The sequence below is a fragment of the Oncorhynchus mykiss genome, chromosome 14 (assembly GCF_057628025.1).
Source record: "Oncorhynchus mykiss isolate SJ-2025 chromosome 14, ASM5762802v1, whole genome shotgun sequence".
Classification (NCBI taxonomy): Eukaryota; Metazoa; Chordata; class Actinopteri; order Salmoniformes; family Salmonidae; genus Oncorhynchus; species Oncorhynchus mykiss.
The window spans coordinates 24816869-24830767 of record NC_143035.1 but is presented as its reverse complement, the minus strand read 5'-3'; the positions used below and the strand labels follow the sequence as shown (position 1 = coordinate 24830767).

At 43.1% G+C, this 13899-nt stretch overlaps 1 protein-coding gene across 1 annotated transcript in view; it reads left to right on the top strand.

The window, feature by feature from the left end:
• The first annotated feature begins 491 nt into the window (after positions 1 to 491).
• Positions 492 to 13899, top strand: part of stag3 (STAG3 cohesin complex component) — a 39115-nt gene continuing 25707 nt past the window's right edge. The window contains exons 1-8 of the mRNA XM_090198650.1: positions 492 to 1159; positions 1408 to 1536; positions 1710 to 1812; positions 8449 to 8667; positions 11893 to 11989; positions 12510 to 12586; positions 12845 to 13417; positions 13552 to 13749. Of these exons, the coding sequence (XP_090054776.1) occupies positions 1499 to 1536; positions 1710 to 1812; positions 8449 to 8667; positions 11893 to 11989; positions 12510 to 12586; positions 12845 to 13417; positions 13552 to 13749 (1305 nt within the window). The 5' untranslated portion in view covers positions 492 to 1159; positions 1408 to 1498. The remainder of the gene's footprint in view (positions 1160 to 1407; positions 1537 to 1709; positions 1813 to 8448; positions 8668 to 11892; positions 11990 to 12509; positions 12587 to 12844; positions 13418 to 13551; positions 13750 to 13899) is intronic.

Here is a 13899-nt window from a genome sequence, read left to right as displayed (position 1 = left end):
AACTCACAACCCTGTTGTTGCAAGCACCATGCTCTACCAACTGAGCTACACGAGACATAATATATGAGACTGTAATATACAGCATCAAAATATTGTTCTATCAGAATTACAATCATTTCTTTACCCTATTAAAAGATATGCAGACTCTAAAAGTATGTTGAAAATAGCACAACCCAACCAGTATATTCTTTCTTTTGTAGTTGTATGTGAGAGAGTTGTATTTGTGTTATAGACATAGCCTATGTTGAGAATTAATGGGGTCCTATGGTAATACAATCAATACCTATATAATTCCAAATCGACTTAAAAGTGTTAGGTTGTACTTTTTTTTATTTTTTTACCCCTTTTTCTCCCCAATTTCGTTGTATCCAATTGTTGTAGTAGCTACTATCTTGTCTCATCGCTACAACTCCCGTACGGGCTCCGGAGAGACGAAGGTTGAAAGTCATGCGTCCTCCGATACACAACCCAACCAAGCCGCACTGCTTCTTAACACAGCGCACATCCAACCCGGAAGCCAGCCGCACCAATGCGCCGGAGGAAACACCGTGCACCCGGCCACCTTGGTTAGCGTACACTGCGCCCAGCCCGCCACAGGAGTCGCTGGTGCGCGATGAGACAAGGACACCCCTACCGACCAAGCCCTCCCTAACCAGGGCGACGCTAGGCCAATTGTGCGTCGCCCCACGGACCTCCCGGTCGCGGCCGGTTACGACAGAGCCTGGGCGCGAACCCAGGGACTATGATGGCACAGCTGGCGCTGCAGTACAGCGAGGTTGTACTTTTTTAACGGAACGTCCCTTTTATATATCATTAGCGCTGACATGTGGTCAGTATTCCTTCTGTATCTTCCTATAAATACAATTGTTAAGGGTGTAAAGCCTGATCCTAGGTCGGTTGTCTTTAGGGCCAATCCGTTCACAATTTTTCGTTACCGTGCGGAAATATGTGCTAACAACCAATCATATGAACCACATCACAATTTGTCAGCCAATCGCTGAACTCCACTGAGAGTTGTGTGATTTTCGCGCCGGCGCGTAGTGTGTATTTTTTTTTCCAGTGATCGTCTGTCATCGGATCTGAGGGAAACCTGTTCTATCCACAATAGTTAGCTAGCTACCAAGTCATTACTTCAGATTAACACTACACTATTATCCAGGTAGGTAGCTAGAGACCATTTTGTATTATTTAACACATGTAGTTAAAAATGTTATCTTGCTAGTTTGAATTTCGCATTGTTGACTAACTTTTAAGGCTAACGTTAAACACCTAAGTTACCTGTAACAGTAGCTAGCTAGCTAGCATGTTAGTTCTTGTCGGTTTTGCTTTTGCCAAGGCAGAATTGTAATATCCCGAACTCAATATGCTTGATCATATCCTAAAACTGTTGTTTCTTCTAATCGCCAGCCAGTTTAGCCAAAGTTCCTGAATCCAACCGTCATCTACCTTTGTGAAGTGAACTCTACAATACCATTAACATTACTGCCTGACCAGAAATATGGAAGTGCAACACTCTGATGAATCAAGCCATGACAGGTAAGTTAGGCAAGCTAGCTAGCTAGCTAGCTAGCTAAACATGACAGTCATAGGTATCACAAATATAAAAAGAACCAGCTAGCTATATAATTATGCAGACTTATTGCATTAGCTAGATAGTGTGATTGTTTATGACTTGTGTTGGCTTTGTTCATTACTACTTTTATATGCAGTCTTGAGGAGATCGAGGACATCTCAGACTCTGGCAGTGACTTTGAAGTCCAGCTGAAGGCCATGAAGCGGAGAAAACAGACCACTGCACTACTAGGACCTCGGGTCTGTAATGTTTTTTTCTCACGCACACACACATACACACGCCACACCCCACCACAGGAGGTTGGTGGCATCTTAATTGGGATTTACAGGCTTGTGGTAATGGCTGTATGGGAATGAGTGGAATGGTATCAAATTAGGGATGGGTGTGGATAATCAAGTTCTGGAACTGACTTCAAAAATCGATCTTTAACCAGAGATCACATTTTGTTCAAATACTGTAAAGCTATTTGGTCGAAATGTTGTCTTCAAGACAAAGTTAATGTGCTTTGACTAGTGTTCTATTTGTACATGTGCATTTGCGGAACACAACAAAAAAGAAACCAAGCCAAGCATCACAATTCTGCTCCCTAAAGGTCCTTTCCCCTTCATGTCTAACTCACTCAATTGTGTTTCCACCGCTCCCTTTACACGTGAGTGCTGAGTGCACCTACATAAATAAATTACCATAAAAATGTATCTAACTGATGGGGAACACAAGCTACATTCCTTGCCAAATTACTTCAGTTTTATCACATTCAAAATGGACTGGTTAACTGAAGTGGGGAAAATGTGCTCCAACAAAGTTTTGGAATAATTGCGTTATTTTTGTTTAGGGTTGTTTCCGGATGACACTAGCTACACAGCCACAAAGTCAACATTGGGTATTAGCGGTCGACCGATTATGATTTTTCAACACCAATACCGATTATCAGAGGACCAAAAAAAGCCGATACTGATTAATCGGCCGATTTTATTTATTTATTTGTAATAATGCCATTTACAGCAATACTGAATGAACACTTTTATTTTAACTTAATATAATACATCAATTTATAATAATAAATAATGAAACATGTTCAATATGGTTTAAATAATGCAAAAACAAAGTGTTGGAGAAGAAAGTAAAAGTGCAATATGTGCCACGTAAGAAAGCTAACGTTTAAGTTCCTTGCTCAGAACATGAGAACATATGAAAGCTGGTGGTTCCTTTTAACATGAGTCTTCAATATTCCCAGGTAAGAAGTTTTAGGTTGTAGTTATTATAGGAATTATAGGGCTATTTATCTCTATACAATTTGTATTTCATATACCTTTGACTATTGGATGTTCTTATAGGCACTTTAGTATTGCCAGTGTAACAGTATAGCTTCCGTTCCTCTCCTCGCTCCTCCCTGGGCTCGAACCAGCAACACAACGACAATTAGCGCGCGCGAACTAGCTAGCCATTTCACTTCGGTTGCGCAAGCCTCATCTCGGGAGTTGATAGGCTTGAAGTCATAAACAGCGCAATGCTTGACACACAACGAAGAGCTGCTGGCAAAACACACAAAAGTGCTGTTTGAATGAATGTTTACGCGCCTGCTTCTGCCTACCACCGCTCAGTCAGATACTTGTATGCTCAGTCAGATTATATGCAGCGCAGGACACGCTAGATAATATCTAGTAATATCATCAACCATGTGTAGTTAACTAGTGATTATGATTGTTTTTTATAAGATAAGTTTCATGCTAGCTAGCAACTTACCTTGGTTTACTGCATTCACGTAACTCCTGGCGTAACTCCTTGTGGAGTGCAACGAGAGAGAGGCAGGTCGTTATTGTGTAGTTAAGGTTGCAAGATTGGATCCCCCGAGCTGACAAGGTGAAAATCTGTCGTTCTTCCCCTGAACAAGGCAGTTAACCCACTGTTCCTAGGACGTCATTGAAAATAAGAATGTGTTCTTAACTGACTTGCCTAGTTAATTAAAGATTAAATAAAGGTGAAAAAAAAAACGGCAAATCGGCGCCCAAAAATACAAATTTCCGATTGTTATGAAAACTTGAAATCGGCCCTAATTAATCGGCCATTCCGATTAATCGGTCGACCTCTAGTTATTATGTTATAATTAAATCTATGATTTAACATTTGATAGAGCAGTCTGACTGAGCGGTGGTAGGCAGCAGCAGGCTCGTAAGCATTCATTCAAACAGCACTTTCGTGCATTTGCCAGCAGCTCTTCGCTGTACTTCAAGCTGTTTATGACTTCAAGCCTATCAACTCCCGAGATTAGGCTGGTGTAACCGATGTGAAATGGCGAGCTAGTTAGCGTGGTGCGCGCTAATAGCGTTTCAATCGGTGACGTCACTCGCTCTGAGACCTTGAAGTAGTTGTTCCCCTTGCACTGCAAAGGCCGAGGCTTTTGTGGAGCGATGGGTAACGATGCTGTTCGCAACGAGCCAGGCGGCCCAAACTGCTGCATATACCTTGACTGCTTGCACGGAACGCAAGAGAAGTGACACAATTTCCCTAGTTAAAAAAAATGAATGTTAGCAGGCAATATTAACTAAATATGCAGGTTTAAAAATATATACTTGTGTATTGATTTTAAAGAAAGACATTGATGTTTATGGTTAGGTACACATTAGTGCAACGACACTGCTTTTTTCGCGAATGCGCTTGTTAACTTCTTGGTGACAGGGGACAGTATTTTCACGTCCGGATGAAATGCATGCCCAAATTCAATTGCCTGCTACTCATCCCCAGAAGATAAGATATGCATATTATTAGTATATTTGGATAGAAAACACTGACATTTCTAAAACGGTTTGAATCATGTCTGTGAGTATAACAAAACTTATGTAGCAGGCGAAACCCAGAGGAAAAACCATTCAGATTTAATTTATTTGAGGTCACTCTCTTTTTAAATGGGTTTTCATTGGGAATCCCGATTTCTAAGGGACCTTCTTGCAGTTCCTACTGCTTCCACTGGATGTCACCACTCTTTAAAAATTGGTTGAGGTTTTTCCTTTGTGTAATGAAGAAGTAGCCCTGTTCAAAACGAGAGTCACTTCAAGTGTACTGTTAGATAGAGGCGCGTGCCAGGAAAGGTAGCGTCAGTTTGTTTTCCTCCTGTATTGAACACAGATCCTCCCGTCTTCAATTTTATCGATTATTTACGTAAAAAAATACCTAAAGTTGTATTACCAAAGTAGTTTGAAATGTTTTGGCAAAGTTTACAAGTAACTTTTGAGATATTTTGTAGTCACGTTGCGCAAGTTGGAACCGGTGTTTTTCTGGATCAAATGCGCCAAATAAATTGACATTTTGGATATATATGGACAGAATTAATCAAACAAAAGGACCATTTGTGATGCTTATGGGACATTTTGGAGTGCCAACAAAAGAAGCTTGCCAAAGGTAAGGCATGATTTCTATTTTTATTTCTGCGTTTTGTGTCGCGCCTGCAGGGTTGAAATATCTTTTCTCACTTTGTTTACGGAGGTGCTACCCTCAGATAATAGCATCGTTTGCTTTCGCCGAAAAGCCTTTTTGAAATCTGACATGTTGGCTGAATTCACAACACGTATAGCTTTAATTCGGTATCTTACATGTGTGATTTCATGAAAGTTAGATTTTTATAGTAATTTATTTGAATTTGGCGCTCTGCATCACCCGTTTGGCGAAGTAGGCTGTTATTCGATGAGAAATTAACAGGCACCACATCGATTATATGCAACGCAGGACAAGCCAAATAAACTAGTAATATCATCAACCATGTGTAGTTTGATTGTTTTTTATAAGTTAAGTTTAATGCTAGCTTGCAATTTACCTTGGCTTCTTGCTGCACTTGCATAACAGGTAGTCAGCCTGCCGCGCATGCTCCTCGTGGAGTGCAATGTAATCAGCCACGATCAGTGTCCAAAAATACAGATTTCCGATTGTTATGAAAACTTGAAATCAGCCTTAATTAATCGGTCAACCTCTTGTACATACCCCAACCAGAATCCATGGATTACAGGCAACATTCGCACTGAGCTAAAGGGTAGAGCTGCCGCTTTCAAGTGCGGGACTCTAACCCGGAAGCTTACAAGAAATCCTGCTATGCCCTGCGACGAACCATCAAACAGGCAAAGATTGAATCATACTACACCGGCTCCGACGCTCGTCTTATGTGGCAGGGCTTGCAAATTATTACAGACTACAAAGGGAAGCAAAGCTGCAAGCTGCCCAGTGACACAAGCCTACCAGATGAGCTAAATCACTTCTATGCTCGCTTCGAGGAGAGCAACACTGAGGCATGCATGAGAACATCAGCTGTTCCAGACCACTGTGTGATTATGCTCTCCGTAGCCGACGTGAGTAAGACCTTTAAACAGGTCAACATTCACAAGGCTGCGGGGCCAGACGGATTACCAGGACGTGTGCTACGGGCATGTGCTGACCAACGGGCATGTCCTTGATTGAGTCTGTAATACCAACATGTTTCAAACAGACCACCATAGTCCCTGTGCCCAAGAACACAAAGGCAACCTGCCTAAATGACTACAGACCCGAAGCACTCACGCCCGTAGCCATGAAGTGCTTTGAAAGGTTGGTAATGGCTCACATCAACACCATAATCCCACCGATGATGCAATCTTTATTGTACTCCACACTGCCCTTTCCCACCTGGACAAAAAGGAACATTTCTGTGAGAATGCTATTCTTTGACTACAGCTCAGCGTTCAACACCATAGTGCCCTCAAAGCTCATCACTAATCAGGAGGATAGAGTTGTGGTTGGATTTACCAAATGGAGGGCGAGAGAGCTTTCTACGCGTCTCTGTGTGGAGTACAGGTGATCTAGATTTTTTTTCCCTCTGGTTGCACATTTAACATGTTGATCGAAATTTGGTGGAACTGATTTAAGCTTCCCTGCATTAAAGTCTCCGGCCACAAGGAGCGCCGCCTCTGGGTGAGTGGTTTCCTGTTTGCTTATTGCCTTATGCAGCTGACTGAGTGCGGTCTTAGTGCCAGCATCTGTCTGTGTTGGTAAATAAACAGCCACAAAAAGTATAGCTGAAAACTCTCTGTGCAGGTAGTGTGACCTGCAATTTATCACAATATACTCCTACTTCAGGCGAGCAAAATCTAGAGACTTCCTTAGATTTCGTGCACCAGCTGTTGTTTACAAATATGAACAGACCACTCTCGTCTGAGTGTGGTGTTCTATCTTTCCTGTGCAGCGTATATCCCGCTAGCTGAATATCCATGTCGTCATATTGACTATAAATACACTAGGATATCAGCTCCAAGTGATTTTAATTTATGAAATCTGTTTCCAAGTGTTCTCACACATAATAGAGAGACGTGTTTGTATAGAAATGTAAGCAAAGTTTGAAATGATTGTTTTAGTCACATATATGTTTGGGCTCCTTACGTCAATTTGTAGTCTACACATTTTCCGTTGTTATGTTACCCCCCCGACCAACTACAAAAAAAATCGTCCAGTGGCTGAATCTAGTTGATGATCCCTGGCCTGGGCTATTACCCCTAAACATAGACATTTTCTACACTGGAAATATGCAAAAACATTAGTTTGGTAAAGACAAAGAGTGTATTTTCATTAGAATCATTAAGCCTAGGCCTACTCACCAAACAGATTGTCTTGGCCATAATTCAACCCCATGCAGTGTTCAATTCAGAATTGTTAATCCATTTAGAAAATTCCAGGGAACAGGCATAATAAACTCAATCAAAACGTCTGTCTGTTGAAAATAAGGGGGGATCACTTCTGGCTGTAAGCGAACGAGTGATGCGCGTTTGGAGCATTTCGTCCCTTGAACGATAATGAAGAGGTAGGTGAGAAGCCTGACCACGGAGACGGGGGGGTGAGAAGGTGATGAAGTGTACTTCATGAACTGTAACTGAAAAACTGGCATTTGTAAAGTTTGAGGTGAGGGAGAAAGTGTGGTGGAACAAGTATTATTAGCATTGCTAAGTATCTTGCTAACTGGATCGAATTCTCCGTTAGCTAGCCAGAGAAATTTAGATAAATGTGCAAATATTTTTTCCAGTTATATAATTTTTTGCCCTTTTTCTCCCTAATTGGTAGTTACGGTCTTGTCCCATTGCTGCAATTACCGTATGGACTCGGGATAGGCGAAGGTAGAGAGCCATGCATCCTCAGAAACACGACCCTGCCAAGCTGCACTTTCTTGACACACTGCTCGCTTAACCCGGAAGCCATCCGCACCAATGTGTTGAAGGAAACACCGTACCACTGCCTACCGTGTCGGCGTCCATGCGCTCGGCTCACCACAGGAGTCGCTAGAGTGCGATGTGACAAGGACATCCCGGCCGGCCAAACCCTCCCCTAACACGAACAATGCTGGGCCAATTGTGCACCACCTCATGGGTCTCCCGGTCGCGGCCGGCTGCGACACATCCCTGGATCGAACACGGGTCTGTAGTGATGCTTCAAGCAGTGCCTTAGACCGCTGCCCCACTCGGGACACCCTTAAAAGTAGCTTTTCATAGCTTCCTTTTTTTTGACTGGAAGCTTTTTATAGCTTCCAGTCAAAAAAGGTCAAATGCCCATTCCTTTATAAAATACATCAAACACATGGGTTCCATTCCATTCACTCCTTTCCAGCCATTTTAATGAGCCGTCCTCCCCTCAGCAGCCTACACTGACACGCACAGATTCAGACATAGCCACCACTATGAAAGTTAAGCAGGTGCCATAATTTCTTCTCAACAAAGACATAGCTAACCCCTCACTGTAACATCTGTTTGTTTAGATGTTATAGAGCTACATAAACTGTTTTGGGGGGAGCACCAACACTAACTACACTATTTATAGAATTACATTAATTCACTCACAATAGCCTTTTGAACCCTTTGTTTTATCCCCAGCCACCCAAGAGACCTAGGCGTAAAGCTGCATCCCAGGCCAGCCCAAATCCCAGCACCACCTCCACCCAACAAGCCCGTTCCCCTCAGCCACCGCAGCCTTCCCTGGGGAGGACTAGGCAGCTCGGCTCCCCCAGGCGAGAGAGAGAGAGGAGGGGGAACCAGGGCATGAGCGCTGGGGATATGTATGAGGCTGTGAGGTCTGGAAAGAGTGCTATGGTGGTGAGAGAGGGAGTGAGGTATTGGTGTGGGGGGAGAAACAAAGAGAATAGGTAGTGGGAGGGATGACGGGGAAATGAAGCCTTTACAGCCCACAATGGGGATGATTATCATGCACTGTCAGTAGCTGACAGATCTGATCCTCTGAGCCCTTTGATGTAGAGAGGTAGGAGAGCTGCCATTGGGTCACATAGTCAATGATTGACAGCTCATGGTTGTCCCACCCACTGTTGGGCTCTGAAACTCCAGTTCCCCAGTCTCTCGAGGGTTAGGGAGTAAAAGTGTGTTGAAAACAGTTCCCTATTATATAGGAGCACAATACAGATTTTTTTTCAGCCTTCAGCACTCACATAGATGGATAAGTTTACTCAACTCAATGAGTACAAATTGCAGCCTAGTACTGTAGAATAGTAGCTCTGCTCTAGGGCTGACCCCAATAAGTCGACTAGTCGATTGTTTGGTCGTTAGACCGTTTTAGTCGAACAGTAACGTGTATATATATATATGGGGTGGCAGTTAGCCTAGTGGTTAGAGCGTTGGACTAGTAACCGAAAGGTTGCAAGATCGAATCAATGGACACTTAATGGACACATTTAATGGACAATTTTTTTTGCCTTCCTTTAAAAAACAAGGACATTTCTAAGCGACTCCAAACTTTTGAACGGTAGTATGTATATACAGTGCCTTGCGAAAGTATTCGGCCCCCTTGAACTTTGCGACCTTTTGCCACACAGGCTTCAAACATAAAGATATAAAACTGTATTTTTTTGTGAAGAATCAACAACAAGTGGGACACAATCATGAAGTGGAATGACATTTATTGGATATTTCAAACTTTTTTAACAAATCAAAAACTGAAAAATTGGGCGTGCAAAATTATTCAGCCCCCTTAAGTTAATACTTTGTAGCGCCACCTTTTGCTGCAATTACAGCTGTAAGTCGCTTGGGGTATGTCTCTATCAGTTTTGCACATCGAGAGACTGACATTTTTTCCCATTCCTCCTTGCAAAACAGCTCGAGCTCAGTGAGGTTGGATGGAGAGCATTTGTGAACAGCAGTTTTCAGTTCTTTCCACAGATTCTCGATTGGATTCAGGTCTGGACTTTGACTTGGCCATTCTAACACCTGGATATGTTTATTATTGAACCATTCCATTGTAGATGTTGCTTTATGTTTTGGATCATTGTCTTGTTGGAAGACAAATCTCCGTCCCAGTCTCAGGTCTTTTGCAGACTCCATCAGGTTTTCTTCCAAAATGGTCCTGTATTTGGCTCCATCCATCTTCCCATCAATTTTAACCATCTTCCCTGTCCCTGCTGAAGAAAAGCAGGCCCAAACCATGATGCTGCCACCACCATGTTTGACAGTGGGGATGGTGTGTTCAGCTGTGTTGCTTTTACGCCAAACATAACGTTTTGCATTGTTGCCAAAAAGTTCAATTTTGGTTTCATCTGACCAGAGCACCTTCTTCCACATGTTTGGTGTGTCTCCCAGGTGGCTTGTGGCAAACTTTAAACAACACTTTTTATGGATATCTTTAAGAAATGGCTTTCTTCTTGCCACTTCCATAAAGGCCAGATTTGTGCAATATACGACTGATTGTTGTCCTATGGACAGAGTCTCCCACCTCAGCTGTAGATCTCTGCAGTTCATCCAGAGTGATCATGGGCCTCTTGGCTGCATCTCTGATCAGTCTTCTCCTTGTATGAGCTGAAAGTTTAGAGGGACGGCCAGGTCTTGGTAGATTTGCAGTGGTCTGATACTCCTTCCATTTCAATATTATCGCTTGCACAGTGCTCCTTGGGATGTTTAAAGCTTGGGAAATCTTTTTGTATCCAAATCTGGCTTTAAACCTCTTCACAACAGTATCTCGGACCTGCCTGGTGTGTTCCTTGTTCTTCATGATGCTCTCTGCGCTTTTAACGGACCTCTGAGACTATCACAGTGCAGGTGCATTTATACGTAGACTTGATTACACACAGGTGGATTGTATTTATCATCATTAGTAATTTAGGTCAACATTGGATCATTCAGAATCCTCACTGAACTTCTGGAGAGAGTTTGCTGCACTGAAAGTAAAGTGGCTGAATAATTTTGCACGCCCAATTTTTCAGTTTTTGATTTGTTAAAAAAGTTTGAAATATCCAATAAATGTCGTTCCACTTCACTATTGTGTCCCACTTGTTGTTGATTCTTCACAAAAAAAATACAGTTTTATATCTTTATGTTTGAAGCCTGAAATGTGGCAAAAGGTCGCAAAGTTCAAGGGGGCCGAATACTTTCGCAAGGCACTGTATATACATACTACCGTTCAAAAGTTTGGAGTCGCTTAGAAATGTCCTTGTTTTTTAAAGGAAGGCAAAAAAATGTGTCCATTAACCTGTGTCCATTAAAATTAAATGTGTCCATTAAAATAACAATGTTTTTGCGAGCAGTGTGTCAAGCCTATTTTTACATAGTTGACCATGGCAATAGAAGTTACTTTTTAGGTTTGTATCATTTTAGATTTGGATATAATTTTTATTAACCACATGACAATGATTTTGAGACATGAAGACACTATTATAAGTTAAATGAAACTGTCACGAAAATGTGCATATGAAAAACATAACTTGCACACAGATCGGTAGAACTGGTAAGATAAATTGTCATTCAACATGAAAAAGGTTGCCGACTCCTCGTGTAGCCTATTACCGGCAACTTCAGGAGAGTAATGTCAGAATCTGCGAAAGCCAGCAGGAGAGAGAAGAGAATAGTTGGGTCAGGTTAAGGTTTTTTTCTTCTGGTTATCAAGATCTCTTGCGCCCTCTTGAGGCATTTGTCTTATTTCATTGAACCTTAAGCTCAATGCATAAAGTTGATTTTATTAAAACACATAGGGTGTGTCTGTGGAAAAATACACATTTAAAAGAACAGACTACTTTCGGTTGACTAAAAACATTTTTAAAAAACATTTGTCAGGTACAGCCCTACTCTGCTCATACTCTGCTGTCCTAGAGAGTTGGAGAGACTGGGCGGGAGAAGATGACAGACAGAAAATATGGTTAGATGTTATAGGGGAAAGGGATGACAGTGTATATACCCATTTCTGTTTAGTGAATGATAACTAGAAAGAAGGGAGGAGGGCGTTAACTGGTAAGGAGTAACTAATCGCCACATAATGATGACAGTTTTGACTTTGTATGCTGCTCTCCCCTCATTGGCTGTGGCCTCCCTGTCAATCTCCAGGCGGTAGTGGACGAGTGGCTAGACAGCTACAAGCAGGATCGGGAGGCGGGCCTACTAGAGCTCATCAACTTCGTCGTTCAGTGCTGTGGCTGCAAAGGTCAGGGGTGTCTGAGAGACAGAGAGGGCAGGGGGTGATTGGGGTCAGGGGTCACTGGAATTTCTTTTAACCTGATCCCCAAAACAGCCATTGATTAGCACTCCGTCTATTGATTTTTGGGCCGGCTAACAATGCAAGGACCAGCGTCAAGCGGCCTGTCATTCCAGTGTATACTTACACTGGTCTATGGATGGATGAAAGACTGATGAAGAAAGTTATGGGGGATGGAGGTTTAAAACACATCATGTATTTAGCACTGGGTTTCACATCCAGTTTTTTGTTCATTAACAAATATTAGTTTGTGTTAGCATTTCATGTTTAGAGAAAATGAACTGCTTGTATGCTAGGGCCAGGTGATGTCAGCTTTGATCCTCCTCAACAGGGTCGTGTTCATTAGGATGCAATGGAAAATGTGAAAATGTTTTGCAACACAAAATTAAAATGGGCTTTTCTTAACAGATAAGTCCAGGTAGTCGTTTTCCTCCGTTTCTTGTCTGATGAACACAACCCTTCTCCTTAGGTGTGGTGAGCAGAGAGATGTTTGATGGTATGCAGAACGCTGAGATCATCAGCACACTGACCAAAGAGTTCAATGAGGTGAGAGAGCGGGGATGCCTTTTGGGACCAAGTCAGAGTTGAACTTTGGAGTTTTTTTTATTGTGTTTTACACATCTCTTCGCGGCTCATGTAAAGTGCCCTGGGTTTGAGAAAAGCTTTATATGAATGATGATATCATAATTATTTCATTGGAACAATGTTGTTCAATTATATTTCCCACTGCTAATTTACACAACATTGAGCCCAAAACTAAGGAGATATTTTTATCTCTCATATCTCCTGTTCTCCCCAACACAGGACTCTGTGAACTACCCCCTGTGCTCCCCTGGCCCACAGTGGCGTAAGTTCCGGGCTAGTGTGTGTGAGTTTGTGCAGGTGCTGGTGCGCTCCTGCCAGAACAGCTTTCTGTACGACGAGTACCTCTTCTCCGCCCTGCTGGCACTGCTCACCGGCCTGTCTGACTCCCAGGTCAGGGCCTTCAGACACACCAGCACCCTCATCGGTGAGACACGGGACAGCCACCGCATATTGACCACAGTTGTGTTTTTGTTGAGTCCCAGCACACACTCATTGGTTCAATGTATTTACCAGCGAGGTGTGCTCTGTCTGTCTGTTTATGTCTGTCTGTGTGCATGTCAATCTGTGCATGACCATATTTTGGGGCATATGTCTGGCCTTGTGTGTCCATTCCTATATGTAACTGTCCCCCTCCCCCTAGCGATGAAGCTGATGACTGGTATTGTGGAGGTAGCAGTGATGGTGTTTGCCCAGATTAAGACCACCCAGAGACGGTACGACGCAGAGAGGAGCAAGAGTGCCGAACACAGAGCCTCAGAGAGGCTGGAGGAACTACAGGCCACCATCAGCGAGGTAACGCGCGCGCACACACACCCTGATACGGCTCATCTTCAGCACATCCCTACACGTTCTGTTCAGTCTCTCTTCTGTGTGTGTGTGTGTGTGTGTGTGTGTGTGTGTGTGTGTGTGTGTGTGTGTGTGTTAAGCTGCGGGAGCACCAGGAGGAGCTGTCCTCCATGATGAATGCTACGTTTCGGGGTGTGTTTGTGCACCGCTACCGGGACCGCGTAGCTGAGATCAGGGCCGTATGTATCGAGGAGATGGGCGTGTGGCTCCGAGAAAACCCCGGAGACTTCCTCAACGACGGATATCTCAAGTACCTGGGCTGGACCTTGCACGACAAGGTGGGCAGGCAGACAGACGCCCAACTAGTGTTGTCACATTTTACTAATGATACAATAACAGGCCAAGTATCACGATACCGAGGAGTACAACAAAAAAAAACACGTCCTGTTCACCCTGTGCCACACAAAAAACCTGCCACTGATATTCAC